The 27987-nt window shown below is 49.3% G+C and overlaps 3 protein-coding genes across 15 annotated transcripts in view; 1 reads left to right on the plus strand and 2 right to left on the minus strand.

The window, feature by feature from the left end:
- EYA3 (EYA transcriptional coactivator and phosphatase 3) overlaps window positions 1-9580 on the plus strand; it is a 121965-nt gene extending 112385 nt beyond the window's left edge. For 4 of the 12 annotated variants that reach the window (XM_033227536.1, XM_033227540.1, XM_033227535.1 and 1 more), the window contains 2 exons: window positions 1750-1850; window positions 2830-3299. In XM_033227536.1, the coding sequence (XP_033083427.1) occupies window positions 1750-1850; window positions 2830-2937 (209 nt within the window). In that variant the 3' untranslated portion in view covers window positions 2938-3299. Of the gene's footprint in view, window positions 1-1749; window positions 1851-2829; window positions 3301-5375 lie in introns of those variants that run through there. The other 8 variants (XM_033227537.1, XM_033227538.1, XM_033227543.1 and 5 more) reach the window with 4 other exon arrangements.
- Window positions 5862-21056, minus strand: XKR8 (XK related 8). 2 transcript variants are annotated; one of them, XR_004441004.1, is made up of 4 exons: window positions 20154-21056; window positions 16527-16723; window positions 12963-13734; window positions 5862-8154 (listed from the first exon to the last, which is right to left on the minus strand). XR_004441004.1 is itself a non-coding variant. In XM_033227545.1 (3 exons), exons 1-3 carry the CDS (start codon window positions 20444-20446, stop codon window positions 13019-13021), a joined length of 1206 nt encoding a protein of 401 aa, XP_033083436.1. In that variant the 5' UTR covers window positions 20447-21056; the 3' UTR covers window positions 12139-13018. The 2 variants fall into 2 exon arrangements, 1 of the variants encoding a protein (XP_033083436.1); XM_033227545.1 differs by lacking the exon at window positions 5862-8154 and having other exon boundaries at window positions 12139-13734.
- A 203-nt stretch (window positions 21057-21259) lies between these two features.
- On the minus strand, window positions 21260-26672 carry SMPDL3B (sphingomyelin phosphodiesterase acid like 3B). The gene is given in 8 exon segments (XM_033227546.1): window positions 21260-21762; window positions 21765-21817; window positions 21819-21930; window positions 21933-22020; window positions 24897-25030; window positions 25114-25215; window positions 25218-25293; window positions 26483-26672. Coding segments are annotated over 8 exon segments (816 nt in total). The 5' UTR covers window positions 26654-26672; the 3' UTR covers window positions 21260-21682.
- Window positions 26673-27987: the final 1315 nt, after the last annotated feature.

Consider the following 27987-nt stretch of genomic DNA (forward strand, 5'->3'; position numbering starts at 1 on the left):
AACGGTTTAATGTTTGAACTGAATTGAGGCATAAGACCTGGACTACAGTCCTCTACTGAATCATTTGTGAGATTAATATGAATTTACTCAGCAAACATTGATTGAATCCCTCATATGAATGTAAGGCAAGACAATTCTATGTAAAATGTTAGCACTAAAAGAGACCCAAGTGCGCCTAAGCCAAGCCTCGTATTATAAGTGGCCAGCTGAGCCCAGGGCAGACTAGTATCTTGTCCAGTTGACTAGTCCATCTGTTTTGAAGTGCCACTGGGGTAAGGATGTCAGAAATTTGCAGTTATATATCTGCATGACTTCTCCTATGCCACGTAGGACTTCTGAGTATGGAAATATAAGTTCTGGCCAATTATGTTATCTTAGATTTGTGTATTTATATATTATAATGATTTTCCAGCAGATGGCAGTCAAGTGTCTTGAGGAAGAGGCAGCTTTTATCTTATTTACACGGGAACCCTGGTGCTAAGTCACTCTATTGAGCAAGGGGAAGGAACAAGAAGGTTGATAGAGCAGGATGAAGAAGAATGCCAAAGTTAGGACCTTGCTTAACTGAAGAAGGTGGCAGAAGCAGGGAGATAAAAAGAGCAAGGGATATAACTTCCTTTTATTTATACAAATAAAGTATCTTTCCCACAGCAGTATGATCTGTGCATGTTTTAGTTGTTGATTGCAGATGGGATTTGAGTTTGGATACAACACTGCCATGTTTCTCAAAACCGTCTGCAGTTCTGAGAAATGGATTTAAATCACCCATTTCCCAAGGTCAGTTTCAGTGATGCAATATCTTGGTTACAACTACAAGGTGTAGTAAGTAAGGAGGTTCCAGATATGACAAATGTTGCTGCCGTATTTATTGGTCACTGTTCTCAATTCTATTCTGGGGCTCTTCTCTCACTGAAAGACATAAGGCCCATACACAGGACTGTTTCTAGGAAATGAAGAATTGGAGGGAAATGGCTTTTTGTTTGTTATTGTTTCTGACAAGAAATCAGAGCCTTGTGTTTTCACTTATCTTTTCTACCCTAAAACATTTCACCTCAAAAATCATTCATTCATTATGGCACAATGACCAGAGCCTAGATTTGGAGTCAGGGGCCCCAACTTCTAGCTACTTGGTTGTTTGTGATCTAGGGGCAAGTTACTAAACCTATGAATCTCTCCCATTTATAGAAATTCCCTCCCACTAAGATCTTAGGGACTTCACTCTCAATGTGAAGGTTAAAATAAGTTTTGTGTTTTTGTTTAGTTTTTTTGAAATGGAGTTTCACTGTTGTTGCCCAGGCTGGAGTGCAATGGTGCGATCTCGGCCCACTGCAACCTCCGCCTCCTGGGTTGAAGCGATTCTCCTGCCTCAGCCTCCTGAGTAGCTGGGATTACAGGCATGCACCACCACGCCCAGCTAATTTTGTTTTTTAGTAGAGACATGGTTTCTCCATGTTGGTCAGTCTGGTCTCAAATTCCCGACCTCAGGTGATCCGCCCGCCTCGGTTTCCCATAGTGCTGGGATTACAGGCATTGAGCCACCGTGCCTGGCCAAGTTGTTTTAATGGCACAACTTCACATTCTTTGGGTAGAGGGTCTACTGGATCTCTAGCTCCCATCCCTACTCCCCAGAAAGCAAACTACATGGGCTGTCATTTAGTCCACCTAAGCACAGGCAGGTGAACCTAGCAGCAGCCCTCTTCTTTGGTTTTGAAAAGAGTATTCTAACAGGAAATTTCTTTTTCTCATCAGGTAAGGAGAGCTGCTTTGAGAGGATTGTGTCAAGGTTTGGAAAGAAAGTCACATATGTAGTGATTGGAGATGGACGAGATGAAGAAATTGCAGCCAAACAGGTAACCGTGGTAAAGAAAAATAGTCTATGTGGTTGTACATCGTGTAATTAGAAAAAATGAGAAAAACTACAAAATCTTAGCAATCTGTTATTCATTTATAGTATCTTCTCTTTCTTCCTCTCCCATTTTTCTTTAAAGAAAAAGAAGGTCTTTTTTTTCTCCACATAGAGTTTTTCCTTTTAAGTTTTAGATCCATCCCTTCCTCTTCCTCCCTGTCCCTCAAGAATCTTAAAATCTTTAAGCCATTCTACAGGGATCCCATCATTCAACCTGAGATATGCCCCATCTTCCATCTTCAAAGACTGTGCCTTCTCAAGCATCAGACTTGACTGCAAAAAGGCTAATCTTTCTTTCTTTTCCATTATTCAAGTTCTCAGACAGTACAACCAATAGCTCTTTCTGTAGAGAACGTCTTTCCTGCCTTTGACCCCTGGAAAGATTGCTCTGATGTTAACCCCATCACTATACAGGTCCCAACTTCAGGTCACCCCTTATTTATTTATTTATTTATTTATTTATTTATTTTCTTTTTTTGAGATGGAGTCTCACTCTGTCGCCCAGGCTGGAGTGCAGTGGCATGACCTCGGCTCACTGCAACCTCCGCCTCCTGGATTCAAGCAATTCTCCTTCCTCAGCCTCCCAAGTAGCTGGGACTGTAGGCACCTGCCACCGTACCCAACTAATTTTTGTATTTTTAGTAGAGACAGGGTTTCCCATATTGGCCAGGCTAGTCTCGAACTCCTGACTTTGTGATCCACCTGCCTTGGCCTCCCAGAGTGCTGGGATTACAGCCTTGAGCCACCATGCCCGGCCCAGGTCACCCCTTCTTGATATACAAAACAATAGATGAAAGAATCTTGGCTATAGAACCTAAAATCCCATCTGTGTATCAGCTATGTGACTTTGAACAATTATCCTCATCTGCTAAATGTATCTGTAGAAGTTCTTTCCCTCCCTACCCCAATTTATTTTCTTCCAGCAACTCTATTTCTTAGACCTGGAGGCATTGGGTTGCCAGCTAGAACCAACTGCCCTGATACTCTTCATCCAGTTAAGTAGAAATCTTAGTAACTATAATAAAGTATAAGATTGGTAATCAGTCGGCATTATTATCTCATGTTTCTGTTTGCCACTTTATGTAGCAATTCAGGGATCCTTATTTTTTCGCATACGTTATGAAGCTTTAATTCTAATGTGCTTCTTGTTGCCCTCTTTGGGAAAGACACTAGTGGGTGTATGCATCAGTGTTTCCTGGTCTGAAGAAGGGTATGGGGGAGAGAAAGAACAACTCAAGTCATCAGCAGAGTTGGTAACTCTGAGCTAATGTCTAGAATCATCTACAATAGAATACACCATTGTGGCTGGGCACAGCGGCTCACGCTGATAATCCTAACACTTGGGGAGGCTGAGGCAGGCAAATCACCTGAGGTCAGGAGTTCGAAACTAGCCTGGCCAACATGGTGAAATCCCGTCTCTACTAAAAATATAAAAATTAGCCGGGCATGGTGGTGCACTCCTGTAATCCCAGCTACTCGGGAGGCTGAGGCACGAGAATTGCTTGAACCCTGAAGGCGGAGGTTGCAGTGAGCCGAGATTGCGCCACTGCACTCCAGCCTCAGCAGCAGAGCAAGACTGTGTCTCAAAAAAACAAACAAAAAAAGTATATACCCATTGGAAAATGCCTTAGCACTTTATCCAGTTCAGGCTATACTCTGTGAAGGATCTTTTCTGCAGCCTTTCTGACAGAAGTCTCTCTAGTCCTTGCTTGAATATGCCCAAGGATGAGGGCACTGGTTCCCAGTAGCCTGTTCCACCGAGGGGTCAACCAGACTGTTAGGGTGTTCCCCCTTCTACTGAGCAAAAATTTCTCTACCTTCATATACTAGGCTGGCATTCTTTTTTTTGTTTTGTTTTGTTTTTCAGATAGAGTCTCGCTCCATTGTCCAGGCTGGAGTGCAGTGGTATGATCTTGGCTCACTTCAGCCTCCACCTCTGGGTTTAAGCAATTCTCATGCCTCAGCCTCCCAAGTAGCTGGGACTACAGGTGCACACCACCACTCTCAGCTAATTTTTATATTTTCAGTAGAGACAGCGTTTTGCCATGTTGGCCAGGCTGGTCTCAAACTCCTGACCTCAAGTGATCCACCCACCTTAGCCTCCCAAAGTGCTGGGATTGCAGGCATGAGCCACTGCACCTGGCCTCTAGTCTGGCATTCTTGAACATAACAAATCGGTTTCCTCTTCTGTATGTTAATAGCCTTTTAAATATTATGTGTGAGCAGCTGGCTTAAAAAACAACTAGGGTATATGCCAAAATAACTGTGTTCGAGGACCTCAATATTCTGAGTAATTTGGAACCAGTTTCAACTAGATGATAGGAACGTTAATCTCCTCAGCTTCATAGAACATGGTTTCCAACACTTGGGTTTGTCAAAGCCCTCCTTTAAAATATGGCCTCCATATGAGAATCACTTAAACCTGGGAGTGGAGGTTGCAGTGAGCCAAGGTAGCACCACTGCACCCCAGCCTGGGCAAAAGAGCGAGACTCTGTCTCAAAAAATATAAAAAATAAATTTAATTTAATTTAAAAATATGGCCTCCAGGCACAGTGACTCATGCCTGTAATCCCTAGCACTTTGGGAGGCCAAGGTGGGAGGATTGCTTGAGCCCAGGAGTTCAAGACCAGCCTGGACAATATAGTGAGGCTTCATCTCTGCAAGAAATAAAGAATTAGCCAGATGTAGTGGCACATGCCTTTAGTCCCAGCTACTTGGGAGGCTGAGGTGGGAGGATCACTTGAGTTCAGGGGGCCAAGGCTGCAGTGAGCCATGTTCATACCACTATACTCCAGCCTGGGTGACAGAATGAGACCCTGTCTCAAAATAAAGAGTAAAATATGGCCTCCAGAACAGCACACAGTATTCTGGACGTGATTCTGACTACATAATATAATGAGATTATTATTTCCCAGATCTGTACATTCTCCGTCTTGGACATAGATAAGATTTAGGTCTTTAGTTCTGAAAGTTACAAGAAATTAACCATCCATAAGACAATATAATCTTATATCAAATACTAATTTTTCACCTGGGCCATTTTATTTGATCCTTAAGACCCTGTATGATAACTGGAATGCCTGTAGTTCCAGCTACTCAGGATGCTGGGATAAGAGGATTGCTTGAGCCCAGATTCAAGGCCACAGTAAGCTATAATCACACCACTGCCCTTTAGTCTGGGTGACACAGCAAGACCCTGTCTTCAAAATAATAGCTAGAACAGGTAATCTCTCAAAAGCACAAAGTACCACTGAAACTTATTAAAAATTTCTCACATTTACAAAGTGTGCAGTGTACAAGGTCCTTATACATATGACTATTTGATCATTATTACAGCCCTGTGAGGCAGGGATAGATAGGGTTACCATATACCTTGGGGAGAGGTGTGCTGAGGAAAGAGTATGGGCAAATATTTAATATAAGCTCTCAGAAGAAGTTGGATTAACCAGCTATCCCCACTCTCTTCCAGCACAACATGCCTTTCTGGAGGATCACAAACCACGGAGACCTTGTATCCCTTCACCAGGCTTTAGAGCTTGATTTTCTCTAAGAACTGGAATGAGGAGCCTTCCCCTTGAGCTCCTTTTCACTCCTGAAGGGAGCTGGAGACTGGAACCAACTGAGAACTTTCTCTGTCTCTCTCTCTCTGTCTCTCTCTGTCTCTCTCTCTCTCTTCCTCTCTCCCTCTCTCTCTGTCTCTCCCTCTCTCTCTGTCTCCCCCTCTCTGTCTCTCCCTCTCTCTCTCTGTCTCTCCCTCCCTCCTTCCCTCTCTCTGCCTGTCTTTATCCATGGAATGCTGGCGAGAACACAATCAGAAGCAACAGCTGCAATTTTTGCTAAGAGTGAGCTGCAGCCCCGTGTTCATCTCCATACAGAAGCAGGAGACAGTTGGATAGACAGAACAATGGACTCACTGCAGCTACAGTGCTTTTAATTCTTCTGTGTTTTGTTTTTGTTTTTTTTTTTTCAAAAAATGAAAAAGAAAAGGAAATTCCTGGGGCAGAGTTGCACTCTTAATCCATGACAAGATTGAGAATTACTCATAACTTGTGGTGATCAGATAAATGCAGCAGACTTTTATGATAACATCTCTTGCAGTCTTAGAGTCTCCTTAGCTTAGAATCTCACTTATTTCCAGTGAATGTGTATGTTATTTTTATAGGTAAGGGTCTGATCTCTGACACAGGTTTCTGCCACTTTCTTTTTCTAGCAAGAAAGTGTGTAAAGTCTTGAAAATAGTAATTGAAATACCTAAAATACCTTTGTGTGGCAGTAGCACCTCTATAGCTGCTCCAGTGGTCTGCTCTCTAGGATGATTCCTTTCCTGTTCTTCCATCTCCTAGCTGGTGAACTGTGGGGCACTGAACACTGAGTAACTTTAAACTTGGGCATTTCCCATCTAGAAGCCTTAGTCTTCTTTCCAGTCCCTTTTCCCTTTAGTCAAATGGCACAACCCTAAAAACTCTTTCAGCTTGACTGTCATTCAGACTGTATCCCAGGAAGCTTAGCTTCCAAACTGGAGAGAAGGAACTAAAGTGTCTTATGAATTTCGGCTTCTTTGGCTCTTGAGACCGAAAGGTTCTACCTGTTCCTCCTGCAGAGAAGTACCCATTTCCCATCAGATGCTCACTCCTGCAGTTTCTTCCTTCTTAGTCATCATAATGCTAGTTTCTTACCCCTTTCCTGCCCTCTGCACCTCATGTCCACCTCCAGGCAGCTCTGGCCAGTCCCCAGGTATTAGACCCAAGAATTCAAATCAAATCTAAAAACATGCTTATAACTACATTTTGGCCAAAACTGCCAATGTATTTGACTTCCTTTGTGGAAGCGCTAAGTCATATGAAGGATGTCCCAGGTATATATTTACCCAGATCTCTGCCTGAAACTGAAGAGCAGATTGCTGTATTTAAATTTTCCCATGGAAAACACTGCTTCTCAAATCCCATTCTAAAGTAGGAAACCAGAAAGACTTTGCTGATTGTGGGGGGAGGGGAGGTACAGACAGGGTTTCACTTTGTTACCAAGGCTGGTCTCAAACACCTGGCCTCAAGTGATCCTCCCACCTTGGCCTCTCAAAGTGTTGGGATTATAGGCATGAGCCACTGCGCCCAGCCAGACTTTCCTGATTTAAATGAGAGTGCTGCATCATTCCCTACTTCATGGCCCAAAACTTAATCCTGGGCCAAATGCAGGAGCAGCTCTCGACCTCTGGGCAGATTGGTGGGTGCACTAGTCACAGCCTTCCAGCCCAGCCATGATTATTGGATGCCCCATCCCTCCAAGAGCAAGTTGGGCATCTGCTCAGGCAGGATAAAATTCCCTAGAGCTGAGGAAGTTCAGCCTTTCCCAGGCTGCAAAGAGACAGATGATACGAGCATCTCAGATTGAGATGCAGGATTGGTCCGCAGAAGGAGGCATCGTTGACCAACCCCAGCTATCACTGCTTGTCGCCAGAGACTCTGCATACCCATTTCCAAAGATGTTGCAGCACAAAGAGGCAAGACTCCTTTCAATGCCAGGCCACCCAGATAGCAACAGAGAGAGGCTGGTATACCCTTACACATTCCTTCAGAACTCATTGAAAAGTGCTCATGACTCACAATTTGAAGGAGTAAGTTTTTGCTGAGTAGCTGAAGTCAGTGCTGCTTTACTTAGCTGCCTCTTTGGCCTTGTTTCCTGTGGGGTTGGGAGGAGGGAGATGTAGTGTGAGGTAGGCCTTCTCTTGGTCTGTATTCAGCATAGTTCCTTAGATGCTGCTCTGCCTTGTTTGATGGTTGATCTTAGGAAGCTCTAGGTTTTACTCTGAAGCCTCAAACCCTCCCCCTAATGCAGTATAGCTGTTGGGTTTTTGTCCTGGACAAAGGCCACAGCTGTTGTGCTGCGCTTCAGGTTTCTGAGGCTACGGAGTGGTACCCCCACCATGCACACAAGCACACACACAGATACTTCCCTCTCCACCCTTATGGGAGCTCTTTATTTTAGAATATAACTTGGACTCACTTTTATCAATGGCTTTTTTCCTCTTGCTCTGACTTCCTAGCTTAGCTCTTTCCAAAAGTAACTTGAACTTGACCAAGAGAGGTAAGGAGGCTGAGCAGAGCAGTCTCTGCTCACTTCTGGTTGTTGCCACCCTCATTTCGATGGAAGAGAAAACAGGAGCTTCTTGGCTTTTTGCCAGAATGAATTGTCCAGGGAACACGGTGCTGTCTGTAATTACCCTGCCTTTTTCTCCACCCCAACTCAAAAATCTGGAAAGGAAAATAAGTGGGTAGGATTAAGAGCTGTTGGAAGTAGAGGGCCAAAGGACACTGTGAGTCCATTCATCAAGGGGAAGGCCCTCTTCATTCGAGTCCTCATGAAATTAGCCAAATGATGAGTCCTTCCCCAGCTGGGCATGGCGGGTTCTCTTCTTTTTTTTTTTTTTTTTTTTTTGAGATGGAGTCTTGCTCTGTCACCCAGGCTGGAGTGCAGTGGCATGATCTCTCAGCTCACTGCAACCTCTGCCTCCCAGGTTCAAGCGATTATCCTACCTCAGCCTCCTGAGTAGCTGAGAATACAGGCACCCACCACCACGCCCAGCTAATTTTTGTATTTTTAGTAGAGACGGGGTTTCACCATGTTGACCAGGCTGTTCTCAAAACTCCTGACCTCAGGTGATCTGCTCGCCTTGGCCTCCCAAAGTGCTGGGATTACAGGCATGAGCCACCGCACCCGGCCAGGCTCTACAAGATGGGTCTGTAATGTCACGGTGAGGGCTCTCTCTAGTAGTAGATCTGGAGTGAGGTGTGTCTTGGGTTGAGGAGGTGGCTTGACTTTCGAATGTAAAACTGACTGTGCCTTAGCATCACCCTGTCCAGTGCCCCTGGGGCAGCTGGTAGTGTCCAGAAGAATGGACACCTGCTCCAGATTTAGGTGCCTCTCTGGGCTTTTGTTTGATTTGGGGTGTTCCTGTCTAGTGTAAAGCTAGTGAGTTGTCCCAAGAGACTGATGCCACAGCTTGTTCGCAGTTTACACAAACTCAGCTTTAAAGCTCCAGATAGAATCTGATTGACAAACTCTAGCTGCAGCATGTGGAGCTTCTAGATGTTTACTACCTTGAATGATGGTCAGTGTCACTGAACCACGGGGGAGAGGAGTATGGGGTAGAGCAATGGTCTAGGCTAACAAGTGGTGAACTTAGGGTCTTCCTCTGACTCCTTACTCCTCAAGGAGGCAGTTAGGGTCCCTCTTAAGCAGGCTTCTATTTCTTACCACTAAATTGGTTTCCTTTTTCATCCAGAAGTTAGAACTCCCCAGATATTCACACTATAGGGTCTGAATTCCGAGATTCTAAAATATCTTAAACCACAAGAGAGAAAATGTAGTGCTGCCCCAGCCCCAGTCAGCAGGCCATCTGTCCCTTTCTCTCCTGAGTCAGACAGCTCTGGCAAGCAAGGCTCCTTGGCTAGTTCCTAATGCACTGACAGGAGCCCTCCCATTAAGGACGACTTCTACTCAAAATGCAACTCTCCCTCTGGACTTCAGATTCCTCTGTTAGCAGGAAAAGGCATTGGTTGGATTGGATATATTTATGTGACTGCGGGCATTTGTGGCTGTAGAATCCGTGACCATAATGTTATATGTAATGGGAACTATCTTATAAACTTGAAAAAATAAAAGTTTTTATTTTCTATAGTTTGCTCCTGTGTCTTTTCTGAATAGGAGCAGCATAGTTGCCCAGCTGTGTGGGGTCCTAATTATGGCTTCATAAAAATTCTAAAGAGTTCATTAGAAAGATGTCACCCTTTCAGTAACTGGGTCATTTCACCAAAAAAGTAAAAACAAACCATTTGGTATAAATATACATGGAAAAATATTTTACAGTAATTTGCATAGGAGCATGTATTGTTTCTAAAATATTTTTTGCTTTTAAGGTTTAGAACTGGAGAAAAGATTTCACTCGCTGCCAAATATGCTGAAATTTCATTATTAAGGAGAGAAATCAGTACCTTGCCGCGCTGTACTTAAACCGCAGAAGCGCCGGGCATGGTGGCTCAAGCCTGTAATCCCAGCACTTTGGGAGGCCGAGATGGGTGGATCACGAGGTCAGGAGATCGAGACCATCCTGGCTAACACGATGAAACCCCATCTCTACTAAAAAATACAAAAAAACTAGCCGGGTGAGGTGGCGGGCGCCTGTAGTCCCAGCTACTCGGGAGGCTGAGGCAGGAGAATGGCGTGAACCTGGGAGGCGGAGCTTGCAGTGAGCTGAGATCCGGCCACTGCACTCCAGCCTGGGCGACAGAGCGAGACTCCGTCTCAAAAAATAAAAAAACCCCAAAGCGATAAAACTAGCAAACTGATATCCGACCTCATTTGATTTGCCCTGATTTCATGTCACATCAACTACTTATTCTCATTTCATTTCTCTGATTTGGGTCTGGCTGCATCCCTCTGGTCTGGAAAACAGTCATGAAGCCTTTCTGCCTTTTAGTCAATGAAGGAAAACAGAATTGGGTTCTAGCTTCCAAGTACCATAAATGTCAGGCCATAAGATGTATTTTTCCAAAAATTCCCCAGAAAAGAGGAAGTTGCCTATTCTAGTAATTAAATGTTTTCCTCATTAGGTGCACATTAGTTTAAGCAAACCCGTTAGCTGCTGTATCCTTACTCAGTTATAAGTACAAATATTAGAAGTATTGATTTCCAAGCACAGAGGAGATAAACATCTCCATCTCTTCCTGCAATTTCAGGTGTGTGTGTATGTTTATATGTATTCAATTAGAAGAATAGTCCTTTGTTCTAAGATTGGTACATCCTTTTATGAGATGATGAAAATAAATGGTGGTAGTTTTTTGTTGTTGTTGTTTTGTTGTTGTTGTTGTTTTGAGACGGAGTTTTGCTTTTGTTGCGCAGACTGGAGTCCAGTGGCACGATGTTGGCTGACCGCAACCTCCGCCTCCCAGGTTCAGGCGATTCTCCTGCCTCAGCCTCCCGAGTAGCTGGGATTACAGGCATGCGCCACCACGCCTGGCTAATTTTGTATTTTTAGTAGAGATGGGGTTTCTCCATGTTGGTCAGGCTGGTCACGATCTCCCGACCTCAGGTGATCCACCCACCTTGACCTCCCAAAGTACTGGGATTACAGGTGTGGGCCACCATGCCCAGCCAAATGGTGGTAGTCTTTAATGCCCTTTCTTTGTTAAAATTAAGTTTCAACCATGTTGGCCATTTTATAGGTACATGATATTCAAAAGTCTGAAAATCACTAGACAGGATCTGCAGGATCCTTTCCGCCTCTAACCATTGCTTGTATGTAAAGTCACTAGCATCGTCTTCCCAGATCCTCTCCCTGCCCCGACCCTTCACCTCTGGGTCATCTTTAGCTCCAGGCCAACAGAGTGGTTACAAGTGCTTCTTCATCCGTGGAATTCTGTTTGCATCATTCCTTCCATCACAGTGGTTCAAGCTACCAGTGACTCCAGGTTCTGTTCCTTCTCAGGACATTTATAGGCCACCCCCAAGTCACTGCTAACCAGCTTACCTGTTTTGCAGGAAGGCCTTCCCCAGCCATTCTAGATAAAGTTGTAATTCCCACCCCCAACACACAAACACCTACTCTCTCTCCCTATCCCTTTCCCTTTTTCTTTCAGCACTTAACACTATCTGATATACTAAATGTTTTACTTATCCTGGTTTTTGTGTCTCCACCAGAATAGTAACAGCTGAGACTATCCTGGATCCCATCACAGCAGTGACTGGAACCTTTTCTTCTCTATCTCAAGTGACTTTTCTGTCCCTTGTTTCTCCAAACCACAGACCTCCTAGAACAGCAAAAGGTTCCACTTCCCCAGCACCATCACCCACCACATTCACATCCCCTAAGGCACCTCATTACTTAACGTCTCAGAGGTCCCAGCAAGACGACCTTTCTTCACCAGGCTCCTATATTCACTTCCTGGTCCTAAATGTGTATGTGGCCACTCCTGCTGGGCCCAGCAGCAGAGCTGGTGGTGAAGAGGGATGCACTAAGCCCAGATCTGGATTCTTACCTCCAGCTGAGCTGTCAACCCCATGCTGGCTCACCAGCTCCTGAAACTTCAAACACGAGGTTGAGAAGCCCCACCTAAGCCAGACCTCTCTGTTCATGGACCTTGACTCATTTTGAGAGGTAGATTTTATGTCCCTGACCTCTCTCTTCCAGTTCAGGCTCTGAACTCCATAAGAGATTTCGTTTGATGACACAGACTAGGTTGGAGGATTTCATGAGGCTTTAATCATAACCTAGTAATACTGTTAAAAACAACACGTCTGACACTTGCGGACACCCACAGGGACACACATTCTCTTCCTCTCACACAGACTCTGAGGTAGGAGGTACACTGGCTAAGGAATAAAAAATACTCAGTGGTTGTACAAGGCTCAGACCAGGCTCACAAGGCTCTTGGTTGAAAAGCAGCCCCTTGAGAGCAGGAGCAGAGGCCAGGCCAGCTTCACTGAGATCCCAGAGGTTCTGACTGGGGCCACCCAGAGTTGGGCATCCCTGGCTTCTGGCATTTGAGATCGAACCCGGGACTGGTTGGTGCAAGTAGGGGATGAAGCTGGGGTGGTAGCGGGTCTTGTTCCAGGTTGCAAGGACAGAATGATGTTCCTGGCACATAACTGCTCTCCACGAAGACTTGTTTCATGAATTGAATGAATGGTGTGGGGGAGGGGAGGAAGACTTCTAGAGGACAGCCCCTGTGGCCTTCTAGCCCAGGATAGGGGAGCTAAGGAGTGGGGCAGCACCTATACCAGTCATTTTAGAGGTGGCCAGGGAGGTGGAAGTTTTGGGGCACCAGCTATACCAATGGCAGGGGGAAGAGAAAAGGTAGTGTTCTTTCCTCCCAAAGTGTCTTGTACATAATTGGGGCTCTTGACCCTGCAGGGCCCAGCCTTTCTCATCTTGTTCACTGTGAACTCCTTGAAGGCAGGACTCTGCCCGACTCAGCACCATCCCTGGTGCCCAGCCCAGCACAGGCGTCCCATTATGGCTGAGTGCATGGAGGCCACAGCAGCATCATTAGCTTATCCTCACCTGCCTTCTGCCAGCAGAGTCACTCTCCATCTCTGCCAGCTAGGTCTGATCCTGCTTCAAAGGACGCCATTCACCTCTCCCTTCACTGGCGAAGCAGCCTCATCCTTAGCCTTGGGGAAAAAGTTCTGTGCTAACTGGGTCATGCGCCTGTTCTGAGGCAACTGATACCTCTCTGGGGAAAGTAGACTCCGGGCCCCGTCTACCTGGTCAGGGTCGGGCTTCCAGCAGCAGCTAGGGTGCAGCCAGCGGTAGTACACAAGCCGCAGAGCCAGGCCCAGAAAGAAGCAGCCGCATCCCACAGGCAGCCACAGCTGCAGTGGAATCCCGCTGGGCAGCCAGGAGCTATGAGTCATCCAGGTGACCACCAGGAGAATGCTGTCAATCAGGAGGAAGGCGAAGTGGATGGTGGCCCGGCCTAGGGTATGGCCCTCAGCCACATTGAACCAGGAGAAATAGAGGATGGTGGCCACCGTCACCCGGTACAGCCACTCGGAGCTGGGGTCCGGCATAAAGTCTGTACCCTGAAGCCAGACCCAGAGCAGCAGTACCAGCCACAGGCCCAGGAAGTGCAGGGCCACATAGCTGGGGAAGAGGGCTGAGAACAGGGCCACAGCCAGGACTCGGGGCCACAGCAGCAGCAGGTTCCACAGGAAGTAGATCACGGAGGAGCCCAGGCCCAGGAGGGGCTTGGAGGGGAGGCAGGTGCGCAAGGCCCGGTGGTAGTCAAGCAGTGCCCACGAGATGCCCAGGAAGGATGTGCAGATGCCAAACCCTGCAAAGAGTAGGAGAGAATAGTGAGTCCTGGGGCCAGCCTGCTTGGCATTCCCCAGGGGTCGCAGGTACCGTGGGGCCCCTCTCAGAAACCCTGGAGTAGGTATCAGAATCCCTCATTTGTTGAAAGCAAATCTGCAGCTGCAGAGGACCCAGTGAGTTCCCATAACCAAAAACAAAGCTACGACTCCTAATATAGAGCCTGCCCCTCACCAACAGTGCTTTGCTGCGCAGGTGGCCCACCCAGCACTCAGCACCCCTGGGCCTTGGCTGCACCCTGGGCATCTTCCAGGGCCCCATAACCCTTTCTTTATGGGAAGAACACAAGCCTTTCTTGTGTCTGAAAATCAACAGCCTCAATTCCCTCTTTCTTAATCTCAAAAAGGGAGTAGAAAATCCCATGGGGTGGCCACAGGCTCTGACTAAAGCTGCCCTCAGGGCCAGGAGAGATGTCCCTGCTGTGTGGACAGAAAGTCTCCCCACTTCCCTCCCCTCTCCTCCAAGACCAGAGGCCATCAGACTGACCCCTAGTCTTGATTTTCCAAGATCCAGAAGTTTGCAACAGGGGTCCTAGGGTCCTATCCCACCTCCTGGTTGCCAGTCCTGGAGCAGAAGCACAAGGGCCTCCAGGGAGGGATGGAAGTGGCACCAGCACGTCTCCCGACTGCTTCCTCCCCTGTTCCTGTCCACCGCAGTCATTCGACAGATGTTTACTGAGAACCTATTAGGTGCCCAGAACCCACTCCTAGCCTGGAAACAGATCTGTGCCCACTAGCCTCGCCCAGGTCTCAGCAGGGCTGATGTTTTTCCAGTTTGCCCAGCATGCCACCTTCCGTGACCTTGACAAGCTCTGCCCAGGCTGTTAGGTGGCCAGAAGCACATGCCCCACTTCCCCAGCCTACTCCTCCATTACCCCACAGGCCCCAGCTTGAAGAGCCCCTGGAGTCACCCACCCTGGCCCCACGCCACCCACTCAGCTGTGTCAGGTATCCCTGTAACATGCCACCCACCTCTGTCTGGAGTCTCATCACACAGTAATTATCTATTTCCTTATCTCTGAGCTCCTCCAGGGTAGAAAACAGACTCTGCTCACTTGGGATCCCCCAGCAGCCCAGTACCTGGCACGTAACAGCAGCGAAAGAGATGTTTGCTAAATAAAAAGTAGGGAAAATCTGTCTTTCCCCCTTACCCCATGCCACACTCGCCGTGCAGACGGTCTGCACTTGGCCCTGGTTCTAGACACCCCCAACCCTCAACAGACAAAAACACGTGCCCAGTGAGTGCCCAGTGACCCAGGGCAAGTCACTCACCTTTCCGCACCTCTCTAAAAATGGAGCTCAATATAGCACAAACCTACAGGGCTGCTGTGAACTTGAGCAGTGATGACTGTAGGCGCTTCCCACAGGGCCTGGCTAATAGCTGGCACTCGATTGTGACAGCCGCTATTATTGTTTTTTCAATCAATATATCGACTCAGACTAGCAAGACAAAAGGGCCCTTGGAGATCGAATCCAACCTCCATCTTCCACAGGAAGGCTCTCCGGGTCACACAGCGAGTGACGGCAGAGTGAGGACTGCTTCTTTGAGAGACTGTGGCATTTATGGCAGGGGTGGAGGAAGGCAAAGGGGAAGGCTTGGACCCTGAACTGGATGTGAGTCGGGGCCCTATTTAGCTTGGCCACTGCCTGGGTCTGTGAAAATGGGCAAGTCACTTTCCTTTTATGGGCAAAAACCCTCCCAAAGCTCCTCACTATAAACTTCACCCTTGCTTAGGGGGCCCTGTGAGCCTCCGCCACCTGCCTCTCACTTTTCCAGTCACTCAACACGTTGTACCCTAGCTACTTGCTTTAGTCTATTATCCTGGCAGGGCAGGCGATGGGTTCATCTTGTTCACTGCTGTGTCCACAGCACAGTAACAGGCACAGAAGAGATGCACAATGAAAACCTGACTGGATGAAGGCATTCAATATATTGTTTCTTTTTTAAAATTTTGAAGAGATGAGGTCTCACTATGTTACCCAGGATGGTCTCCAACTCTGGCCTCAAGCCACCTGTGCACCTTGGCCTCCCAACGTATTAAATTGTTTCTTAACTAAAAAGTTACCTACACTGCATCAGGCACCTTACACACTTTATTATCTTCAAAATTATAAAAATTACAATTAAGACTTCTGGGCCAGGCACAGTGGCCGACACCTGTAATCCCAGCACCTTAGGAGGCTGAGGTAGCAGGTTACTTGAGCTCAGGAGTTCAAGACCAGCCTGGGTAACAAAGTGGGACCTCGTCGCTACAAAAAAAAAAAAAAAAAGAAAGAAAGAAAAGAAAGAAAGAAAGAAAAATTAGCCGGCATGGTGACACACACCTGTAGTCCCAGCTACTCAGGAGGCTGAGATAGGAGGATCACCTGAGCCCGGGAGGTCGAGGCTGCAGTGAACCATGATCAGGCCGCTGTACTCCACTATGGGCGATGACAGAGTGAGACTGTACCAGGAACTTGTGTACCAGGAAATGGGCTTTCTTTGCATCACCTCACTCAATCTTTTCATCAACCTTATGAGGCAGGAGGATTTAAGTCCATTTTTCAAATGAGAACAAACATACTCAGAGAGGTCAAGGCATTTGTCCAAACTCAAACAGCTGCAGAGTGACTTTAGGTTTCAAGCCAGATCTGCCTGACTAAAGCCTGTTCTCCTGTTTTCTAAGCAGCCTCTATAAAAGAATAAAAACAGTTCCGACATTTGAGAGAGCCCCCCAAGCCACAACAGGGGGGCCGGCCACTGGCCTTCACTCACACTGGTAGTACTCAGCCCGGCCGCTCTGCAGCATAATGGCCAGCACCAGCGTGAGCTGTGGTGCCGTCTCCAAGAAGGTCTCGAAGAGACGCAGCATGCTGATGTCCAGGGAGAGGAAGTCGGCGTAGGCCAAGTCAAACTCAGAGGGCTCCTCCTGCTGCCACACCAGCAGCCCCTGGCGCAGCTCCTGCACGCACCTAGGCACCATACACAAATGTTCAGAGGGCCAGGTTAGTGTCCTGTGAATTCCTCAGCCTCCCACCCATCTAATGAATGGACACAGGCCTCAACCTGGCTCCTCACATCCGTGCTATGGGACCGTCGGCCATGTCCTAACCTCACTGAACTTGTTTTATCTGGAAAAGGGGATCGAGGCCAGACGCGGTGGCTCATGCCTGTCATCCCAGCACTTTGGGAGGCCAAGGTGGGCTGATCACGAGGGCAGGAGATTGAGACCATCCTGGCTAACACGGTGAAGCCTTGCCTCTACTAAAAATACAAAAATTGCTGGGTGTGGTGGTGCACGCCTGTAGTCCCAGCTACTCAGGAGGCTGAGGCAGGAGAATCTCTTAAATCTGCAAGGCGGAGGTTACAGTGAGCCGAGATCGTGCCACTGCACTCCAGCCTGGTGACAGAACAAGACTCCGTCTCAAAAAAAAAAAAAAAAGGGGGGATCAATACACCTTCTACTCCGGCTGGCTAAGCACTGTCCTAAGCTCATCACAAACCTTGTCCTGTTTTACTTCTCACAAAAGCCCATTTTACAAATGAGGAAACGGGATCAAGAAGCTAATAAGGTCTGGGTGCAGTGGCTTGCACCTGTAATCCCAACACTTCGGCACGCCAAGGCAAGAGGATCACTGGAGACCAGGAGTTTGAGACCACCCTGGGCAACACAGCACGCCCCATCTCTACAAAGAATTTGTTTTAATTAGTTGGGCATGGTGGTACAAGCCTGTAGTCCAAGCTACTCAGGAGGCTGATGCAGGAGGATTGTTTGAATCCAGGAGTTCAAGGCCACTGTGAGCCATGATTGTGCTACTGCACTCCAGCCCAGGCAACAGAGGCCCTTTTTTTTTTTTTTTTTTTTTTTTTTTGGAGATAGAGTCTGCTTCTGTCGCCTGTCGCCCAGGCTAGAGTAGTGCAGTGGCACAAACTTGGCTCACTGCAACCTCCACCTCCCAGGTTCAAGCGATTCTCCTGCCTTGGCCTCCGGAATAGCTGGGATGCTGGGATTACAGGCATGCGCCACCACACCTGGCTAATTTTTGTATTTTTAGTAGAGATGAGCTTTTGCTATATTCGGCAGTCTGGTCTCGAACTCCTGACCTCAAGTGATCTTGCTTTCCAGACTGCTAGGATTACAGGCATGAGCCACCAAGCCTGACCAGACCCTGCCTCTTTATTTTTTTTTTTTTTTTTTTTTTTTGAGACGGAGTCTCGCTCTGTCGCCCAGGCTGGAGTGCAGTGGCCGGATCTCAGCTCACTACAAGCTCCGCCTCCCGGGTTCACGCCATTCTCCTGCCTCAGCCTCCCGAGTAGCTGGGACTACAGGCGCCCGCCACCTCGCCCGGCTAGTTTTTTTGTATTTTTTAGTAGAGACGGGTTTCACCGTGTTAGCCAGGATGGTCTCGATCTCCTGACCTCGTGATCCGCCCGTCTCGGCCTCCCAAAGTACTGGGATTACAGGCTTGAGCCACCGCGCCCGGCCCCTGCCTCTTTAAAAAAAAAAAAAGCAAACAAAAAATTATAAGTAGTTAATAAGTACTGGAATGAGGATTTGGATCCAAACCTGAATTGGAAAGGCATGCTATAAAATTGCCTGAGGCAATAGTTCTCAAACTTTAGTGTGTCCAAGATCTCTTGGGATCCTGTGGGCAAGATGACATTTGCCTCTTGGGCACAGGCCAGATGGAATCAGCCTCTGCCTTGCCCCAGCCACACAGGGGAGGGGCTGGAGGAGGGTTAGATTGGAAGGAGGGATCCCATTTAAGAGGCTGGCCCTGAGTGGTTAAGGATGGAGATTGGGGCAGAGTTAAGAGAGTCCAGAGGTTGGACAGACAGGCCTGGGGTACCGAAAGGCATGATGAGTAAGTGGAGGATGCACCAAGGACCCTCCACCCAGAACTCTGCTCTCAGTTGCCTATTGGGAGGGAACCCCCCCCACGCCGTTCACTCATTACAAGCTCATTCACCAGACATGTACTGTTACCTCCCCTGGAAGGGCCCAGGAACACACTGAGGAGCAGGCAGGCAGGGCAGACCGGGCTTCTCCCTCAGCAGGAGCCTTTGCCCATGGTCCCCCAGTGACCTGGCAGAGGCCTCGGCCTCAGCCTTGGCCTCGGCCTCGGCCTGTTCACATGCAGGAACAGAGACCCTGTTTGCAAAGCCAAAGCCAGTACAGTCTGCCTGACTGAAGCTCAGCAGAAACACAGGCAGCGAAGATGCACAGCTCATGGAGGCCTGCCCAGGACTTCACAACTGCACCCCTTCATGCCCACCCTTGGGTTTTCTGATATCGCTACAATCCCTCAGGCAAAACTGCCACATTCAAAGCTCCTCTCCTCCACTCCTGGAGACCCCATGCAACTTTGTCAAAGCAAGATCTCAAGAGTTTGTAAAAATGGATTCAAGAGCGGATCCTGGCCCCGGCCACCCCATCCTAACCCACACCACCCTCTGCCCTGACTTCATCGCATGCCTTTGACCCCTGGGTTTGTTTCCCCATCTCTAGGAGGCTCCACCAGGTCCAAACAGGAGCAGAATCCACACACATTTTCCAAGACCCAGCCTGTGCCCAACCCTGGTTGGCTCCACGGGCATGGATGAGTCAGAGGCCATCTCTGCCCTCTTGCTGGGTCTGGGGTGGGAAGAATACAACCAGGCAGACAGGGTGAGAGGCAGCCTTTGTGAGGGACAAGCGCTGTCCTGCGGTCAGGGCTGCTGAAACTCGCAGGGAGGCCCAGGTCATCATGAAGCGAGCTGAGGTTGCTGAGTGCTCACTCTGAGCCAGAGCAGTGGACAGTTGCCATTTCACTTCATCTTCACCAAACAGGCAGGCGCTATCCCCATCCCAACGGGAACAGCAACCAAACAGCCCCACTGAGAGGTCAGTGCCTTCCCAAGGCCCTGCCCGTGCTGAAACATGGGGTGCTGAACTGAGTCCCAGCCCCTGCCATTACAGGCCAGGCACTGTGCGAGGCGCTTTCTCACTCTTTCGCTCACTCCTCACAATAGGCCTGCCCGTCACACCTGTCTCAGGGTGACTACCGCCTTTCTATGGAGAAGGAAACTGAGGCTCAGAGAAATGTAGAAGTGAGGTGAGAGAGGTCAAAGCCAGAAGTGGATCCCTGAGAGGTCTGACTTCAAAGCCCATGCACCTCCCTTTCTTCCCTGGGCCTCAGTTTCTTTGCCTGTGCTAGGAAAGCTAGGGCTAGGATGAAGGCGGTCTACCCGGATTCCCTTTCCATAAAGGGTTGCACGCTCACCTGTAGGCCAGGTGCCCACAGGACTTGGCTCCCTCTCCCAGTCCCCTTCCCGGCATATGACGTGTCACCTGTATAGGTGACCCAGCTGACGCAGGTGCTGAGCTCCGACACTCCTCCCCTCCCGGGGCGAAGGACTCACCTGTACAGGTAACCCAGCTGCAGGAGATGCAGCAGCGCCAGGCAGCGGCGCGGGGCCTGTGACCCATGCAGGCCGGCAGGGTCAGCGCGCAGCCAGAGCCAGCTGAAGAGCTGCAGCGCCACCGAGGCCAGGCCCAACAGCACCAGCACCAGCGCCGCCCACAGGTAGCGGCCGTCGAGCGCATACTGGACGGCGGCCCACAGGTCTGCGCCCAGGTCGAACAGGAAGGCGGCAGTGCCCAGCACGCACAGGACCAGGTCCCGAAGGAGGGCGGCGCGGGACGACCAGGGCATGGCCTGCCAGCCTCTGCCCTCTCCTGCTCCTCTGCGGTTGGGGCCTACCCTCAGGGCCCGGGGTTGCCAAAGCAGGAAGGACGCCGGCGCAGCCCTCGGGGCGACCGGGGCGGGGACCTGCTGGGCGGGACTTCCCCGTCCCGCCCCGTCCGGGGAGGAGCGAGGCCCGCGGTTGTCCCCGGTCCCCCACCCGAACCCTCCCTTGACCTAAATGCCGCTCGATACTCTGCTCCCACCGCCAGACCAGGGGTCCCCCGACCCAGCCCAGCCAAGTCCGCTAGGCCTGAAGACTGACTGCCCTTCGCTTCGCAGACTTCAAATGGCCTAGTTTTAAGTTTGAGGCGCCCGGAGGCCCAAGAAAGCGAGAGGACGGGGAGACTAGAGCCTGGACTGGGGCAGCGATCCCTCACACCTGCATTGTTGCAAAACAAAACAACGAAACGCAAAGGCACATCTCATCCCTAAGTGCGGGACTTTGCAACAATGCGTGCGCCTTGATCCGGGGATACACTGAGAGCACGGGGCGGCTGGGTTCACGCCGGCGATCCGAGTCGGGGGAGGGCGGGCGTTAGGTTCCTGCAAATGAGTTAACCTCATTGTCATACGAAAAGGAATAGAGGCCGGGCGCGGTGACTCACGCCTGTGATCCCAACACTTTGGGAGGCTCAGGCGGGAGGATCACCTGCGGTCAGGAGTTCGAGACCAGCCTGGCAAACATGGCGAAACTCCGTCTCTACCAAAAATACAAATTAGTCTGGCGTGGTGGCGCGCGTCTGTAATCCCAGCTAGGAGGCTGAGGCAGGAGAATCGCATGAACCCGGGAGGCAGAGGTTGCAGTGAGCCGAGGTGGCGCCGCCACTGCACTCCGGCCTGGGCGACAGGGCGAGATTCCGTCTCGGACAAAAAAGAAAAGAAAAGGAATACAACACAGAATCAAACGCACGATGAGCTTTGTTTTGTGAATGAAACATAAAACGCAAAAGAAATATGCTGTGGGGGATCTTGGGTCGTCATTTCTTTTCTGTTTCTCATTTGTTTTTGGAGAGTCTGGTTATAGGCTGGAGTGCAGTGGCGCGATCACGGATCACTGCAGCTCCTGGGGCTTCACTTCCTGATTCGGTTGTCCTATTTCAGTTCACTCCTCAGGCGCGGAGGAAATGGTGGAAGGCCCAGTTCTGGGTGATCCCGGGCACTACCCCCGTTACCCGTTACCAGGAAGAAGGTGAGCCTGGCGGGTCACAGCACGAGCGTGCACAGGCCCAGCAGGGCCATCAGCAGCAGCGGGAGCTGGGGCGCGGGTGTGGTCCCCAGAGGCATAGACAGGTGGTGTAGGCGTCAACGTCCACCTGGCGCATGGCACACACGTGCTGCCTCATCACAGACCCCAGGGTAGTAGCTGACTGAGTTATAGACGTAGTAGTGCTGTAGTGAGCCCTGGTCGCCAGTGATGCAGTCCAACACTGCCTGCATAGAGTGGGCACCCAGTAGGCTTTAGTCAGCTGGTACTCAAGCTCCCAGCGCCGCATCCCCTGAGCATTCGCCTGGCTCAGGTTCATGAAGTACGTCACCATGTCCTGGAGAAAGGGTTTGGGGTAGGCCGGCTGTGAGCAGCTGTCTGCTTCCATCCCCATCTTGCACCTTGCATTTGCCCCCACGTTCTTTAGAGTAGTGATCATGACCACTAGTAGTTATTGAGCACTTAGCTGTGCACCCAGTGTGCTTGGCAGACATCCTCTGAATTGAATGAGGTAACTGCGCTTATTACCCTGGTTTCACAAATGAGGAAACTGAGGCCTAAAGAGGTTAATTCACTTGGCCAGGGTCATACAGGTATTCATACAGGTAGTCATACAGGTATTCATACAGGTACTCATACAGGTATTCATACAGGTACTCATACAGGTAGTCATACAGGTATTCATACAGGTATTCATACAAGTAGTCATACAGGTACTCATACAGGTATTCTTACAGGTAGTTATACAGGTATTCATACAGGTAGTCATACAGGTACTCATACAGGTATTCATACAGGTAGTCATACAAGTAGTCATACAGGTACTCATACAGGTATTCTTACAGGTAGTCATACAGGTATTCATACAGGTATTCATACAAGTAGTCATACAGGTACTCATACAGGTATTCTTACAGGCAGTCATACAGGTATTCATACAAGTAGTCATACAGGTACTCATACAGGTATTCTTACAGGTAGTCATACAGGTACTCATACAGGTATTCTTACAGGCAGTCATACAGGTATTCATACAGGTATTCATACAGGTAGTCATACAGTTATTCATACAGGTAGTCATACAGGTATTCATACAGGTACTCATACAGGTATTCAGTGGTAGCAGGATTGGCCCCCAGGTTGTTTACCCAGGTCCCACTATGCTAGGGTACACATAGAAGATGCTCAGTAAATATTTACATAATTAATAGGCAAAAGCAACATAAAAGGAGCGACATTAAGCATGAGAGAGATTATAGACTCCTAGGACCCAGGTGCATGTTCACGGCTAGGCTCTGCAGGGTTCATCAGTGCAACAGGTTCCAGGTACATTTATGAAACTGCTTCAGGCCACTGCAGATGGGGTAAGAGGAGCTGCCCGTATGCATGGCCACTCTGCGCCAGGCACATTCCATTATTTCATGTAGTCCTCCTCAAACCCTGTGAGGTTCTGTTACTCCCATTTTACAGGTGAAACAAGTGAGGCACAGAGGTCAAAAGATCAAAAAGCTTATGAGTGGTGGAGTCAGGATTCAAGCTCAGGGCTGACTCCCTCCCTGAGGACAATGTAGGGCCCGTTCGCAGGTGATGGTGGGGGTCCCTCAGCCTGCCATTCCCCTTGCTCAGACCCTCAGAGTGCCTATGCGGACAACAGGCCACTCTTAAAACCCCTCAGACCTCTTCTTAATCAACATTTATTAGAATCAAGGACCTGGGTGAGCTCATCCAGTCGTTGGTTTTAAATGTCCTCTCTCCACTCCCAGATCACATTTCTATCGCCACCTCTTCAAGCTCCAACATGCCCCTTCCCTAACCACTTTCACTTGATGCCATTCAGCCATCCCAAAGTTAGCAGGTCCAAAACCAGACCTCTGACTGACCCCCGAAGCCTGATCACCCTGCCACTTTTCTCAGTAACCGGCAGCCACAACCTATCCATTGCGCAGGCCAAAAGCCTTGGAAGCCTCCTGGATTCGTCCGTTTCTCTCACAGCCCACATCCACTCTAGCAAATTCTGCATCCAAAATTCATCCGGGACCTGGCACTTTTCACCACCTCACTGCCTCCACCCTGGCCAAGCCACCATCCTGTCATCTGGGGTTTGTCCTTCCCTCCAAATGGCCTCACTCCTTCCCCACCTGCCCCTATAGCCTGTTCCCTGCACAGCAGACGTGATGATTCCGTAAAATTTTAAGTCACAGGATTTCATTCTTCTGCGCCAAACCCTCCAAATCCAGAGTCCTCAATGATGCCTGCAAGGTCGGACCTCCCCTCCCACTCTCCTCTTAGGCGTCTCCCTGTGGCCACCTGGCCTCCGTGCTCTTCCCCTAACCCACCAAACACATTCCCACCCCCGGCCTTTGACTTGCTCCCCGAGATACCCACATGGCTCACTCCCTCAATACACTCAGAACTTAAATGGACACTTCCCCTTCCCACCTATCTAACAGAGTACACACCTCCCATAGCTGTCACCCTATCGCCTCACTGTTTTGATTTTCTCCTTAGCCCTTCTCTCAGTACTAGAATTAATTCTACATATTTATTGTCCCTCTCCTGTAAGATGTCAGGTCCAGGAGAGGGGTGACTTTGTTTTGTACATTTACATATCTCATGAGATTAGAACAGAGCCTGGCCCATGGCACAGACTTAATGCATTTTGTTGGATAAATAAAGGAATACTATTTTTCATCTCAACAACCACAAGCTCATCCTACCAGGTGAGGGATTGCTCAGAGAATTAGGCGCTGGAGCCTTGTCTGTGTATGGAAAAGGTGGACAATGGGCTTGAAGTCAGACTGTGGGAAGCCTTGAGTACTAAGCCAAGGAGACACAAATTTATCTTGAAGGCACTGGTGAGCCATTGAAGGTTTTGGAGCAGGTCAGAGACAAGATGAAAGTGGTGCTATAGGAGATTAGTTTCTTCTCTTTTGTGTAGCAGATGGACCATAGCAGGGCAGGGCCAGAGGCAGGGAGACCAGGTATGAGGCTGTGACAGTCATCCAGGGGAAAAGGAGACTTGGGGAAGCACTGCCCTGACTTGGTGGCTGGTGCCTCCAGGGTTCTGATCCTGAGATGGAGAAGGGTGGAAGGAGATCAACCTTCCTGAGGCTTAGTGGTCAGGGGAAGGTGGATAAGCTGAGCATTAGGGGAGGTGGTGATGCATTTAAGCCCCTGCCACCCTCCTCCTCTGGCCTCCACAGGACTCCTGGCCTTCAGGCTCAGTGTGGCTCAGTCATATTCGAACACCCGGATGACTGGATTGTTAGGCCCATTGATCACTCCGGGTAATGTGGTTTTCCATGGGATGACTCCAGGTGTGATGAACATGGCGCTTATGGGGGCACCTGTCAGGAAAGAGCAGCAGGACAGAGAGGGTCTGGGGAGAGAAGCTGGGACGGAGCTGGCAGTTGCCCTCCAGGTTGAATACCTGCGTCATGATAGAGCATCCAAAAGCTGTCAGTGTGGTGGCGCCTGAAGAACTGCCCTGCTGTGGCGCGACCATGCTTCCAGACCACCTTCAGGTATTTTTGTTGAAGCCCTCCTGGAACCATGCCTTGTTTTGTGTCTTCTCAAAGAACCCTGGGGGCAAGTGACCAACAGTGTACACCTACAAGGGAGGGGTTCCCAGAAGAGGCTCACAGATGCCCTCTCCAGACCCTCATTTCTACTTCTCAAAACCTGCAAATTGCCCCAAAGGCAGGTAGATGGGCCCAAATGTGTCTCCTCCCTGAAGGCTTCCAGGATTCCATCTCCCAGGCAGACGCAGGCATTCTCCCTGTGCCCTGCAATGAATGCACCACACACCTTCCCACTTCTGTGCCTGCCACCTGGAGTACCCTTTTCCTTTTCACTTCTGTAAATCCTCCCCATGCTTCAAAACCTAACTCAAAGAGCACCTCCTCCATGAAACCTTCCTAATCCTTCAAAGACTACTCTTCTCTTGGAGAGCTTGAACACTGCAACGAAACCATTCTTGCATGGTTGTGTGGCATATGCTACACGGTAATGTGCATCCGTTTCTTACATTCCTTGAGTCACTCAGCTGACAACACCTGGGCACTTGGCCACCATGGCAGGAGTTAGAACAGGGGACAGGGTTAACTCTATGGGTTTTGGAGTCAGACTGCAGTTTAGACACCAGCTGTGTGTCACCTCTGAGCTGCTGTTTTCTCATCCGGAATAACACCTAGCTGGTGGAGTTTTGACAATGATGGACTCATTACTGAGCCAGGGTTTCCATAGTTTTGCTACCTGAGATCATCTGTATAATGTCCTAAACAACGTGCCCAATGTTGACATAGTGCGTGCTCATGGGCACCAGCTGTGAGATCCTCTTGGGATGGGCTAGTCAGTGCGAGGACTTGGGCAAATGAGACACTGAGCCAGTCCTTGAGGAGCTGTCAGGCCAGCAGACTAGCTGGACACACTCAAGGGCAGGGCATCCCCTGGAGGTCTGGCACACAGTCCTGGCTGCAGCTGCACATGTGGTGGGAGTAGAAACAGCACTGGACTTGGAGTCTGGAGACTGGTCTTCTAGTCTGGGCTTCATCACTTATTATGTGACTTGGGACTATCACCACTCTTTATGAGCCTCAGGGTCCTCATCTGCAGTGGGCTCCGGATCCCAGCAACACAGGGCTGTGGTGAGGATGGAAGAAGCCCTCTGCTGGTGCTAGGCTGATGAAGGACCCTCTGGGATGTGGGCATCTTTGGGTGGGTGGGTGAGTTTGTGCCAAGCGGGAGACTTGTGCAGAAAATAACCCTAGATGAGAAAAGAAAGAAGCAGGACCTCTTACCATGTCCCCAGCTTTGGAGGCATTGGTCAGCACATCTTCCAGCCACTGGCATTGCTGGCCAGGGTCCACCACGTCTGCTGTCAGCTCATTGCTGGTAGTACAGATTGGTGTTGAGCACCACAATTTGCCCAGCCCCGCTGGGACCTGGCAGCTTCTCAGAGTAGAAGGCATCTGTCACAGCCAAGGACAATATGAAGGAGGCCCCCACCTCTGGCCAGACAGGCTTCTGCCCCTTCCACTTCATGGTCCCACTCTCTTTTTCCCTTGCATCTTCCCCTCCCATCTTTCCCATGGGTGGGACCTCAGTCTGGAAGGTCAGAGGTTCTGGAGCCAGGAGGCCTGGATTGAAATCCTGGCTCTGGAACTCATTCGCTGTGCAACTTGGGAAAGTAACTTCACCTCTCTATACTTCGGTTTCCTTATCTGTATAGTGAGAATAACAGTGATGTGTATTTGCCCATCCAGATCCACTGTCCACCCTTCACCGCTCAGCTGTCTTTTCCAAGAGCTGATCTAAGTGGATTAAATCAGCAGGCCTCTGTGCCACAGGCTTCTGGTTGGCTTTGACCACTGGGGAGTCCCAACAGCAGGAGACCGAGGAAAGGGAAGAGTAGGGTCAACGTCACCTTGGGCTCGCTGTGTTTCTGGACCAGTCATTCTCAACCAGGTGCTTCTGGCCCAGGGAACACTGGGCAATGTCTGAGACATTTCTGGTTGTCACAACTGGGGGTGTTCCTGAGAGTATCACTCTAGTGGGTGTTCGCAACATTCTGCAACACACGTGGCAGTCCTCTGCGACAGAATCATCCAGCCCATGGTGTCAGTGGTGGCAAGGTTCACACCTGCTGGAAGTGAAACCACTCCCTCCAAGGGCTGTTGTGAAGTGTCTAGGACCAGGCTGAGGGTAGTGCCTGGCACACAGTAAAGGCTCAATAAACATGAACTTAGGAGCATCATGAGTGCCATGGGGTTTACAGCAAGGGCTTTGGAGTTAGTTCTGGATTCTGCTCCCAAGACTGCCTTTTCTAAGCTGTATGACCCTGGCTTCCTTATCTGTAAATTGGAGATAAAATCAGTACTTATTTCAAAGTAAAGATGAAGATCAGACCCTGGCATACAGTAAGTGCTCCTGATAGGAGCAGATGGTGTTGGTACCTTTTTTGAAGAGAGCAATGGACTCGTTACTGAGCCAGGGTTTCCATAGTTCTGCTATCTGATTGTCGATCTTGTTAATTCCAGCTGGGAACTGGTTTTTGGGGTGAAAGTCATGATTTCCCAAAGCAGCATAGACTTTAGTATCTGGGAAGCAAGGGTGAAACATCAAAATATATATATGCAAAAGCACTCGGGGGAGTTAATCATTTTCTGTTGGCCACTGGCCATCAGAGCTCAAGGGGAAGAGCGATAGCACAGATGAGGAGAAGATGCAGATAGGAAACCCACATTTGATAGAATCTGACTGAACTTTGCTTAGGCTTTGGGAGGAAGAGCAGTGACTGCTTTCA

This window comes from Trachypithecus francoisi, unplaced genomic scaffold (assembly GCF_009764315.1).
Source record: "Trachypithecus francoisi isolate TF-2019V2 unplaced genomic scaffold, Tfra_2.0 Lachesis_group12, whole genome shotgun sequence".
NCBI lineage: Eukaryota > Metazoa > Chordata > Mammalia > Primates > Cercopithecidae > Trachypithecus > Trachypithecus francoisi.

What these genes read in the sequence shown, in the direction of transcription:
- XKR8 (XM_033227545.1), bottom strand. Translation starts at nt 20,446, where the DNA reads ATGCCCTGGTCGTCCCGCGCCGCCCTCCTTCGGGACCTGGTCCTGTGC. An exon ending in CAGCTGGGTTACCTGTACAG is followed by an intron (nt 16,724 to 20,153) that starts GTGAGTCCTTCG and finishes TATGGTGCCTAG; the next exon opens with GTGCGTGCAGGAGCTGCGCC. An exon ending in CCGGGCTGAGTACTACCAGT is followed by an intron (nt 13,735 to 16,526) that starts GTGAGTGAAGGC and finishes TACTCTTTGCAG; the next exon opens with GGTTTGGCATCTGCACATCC.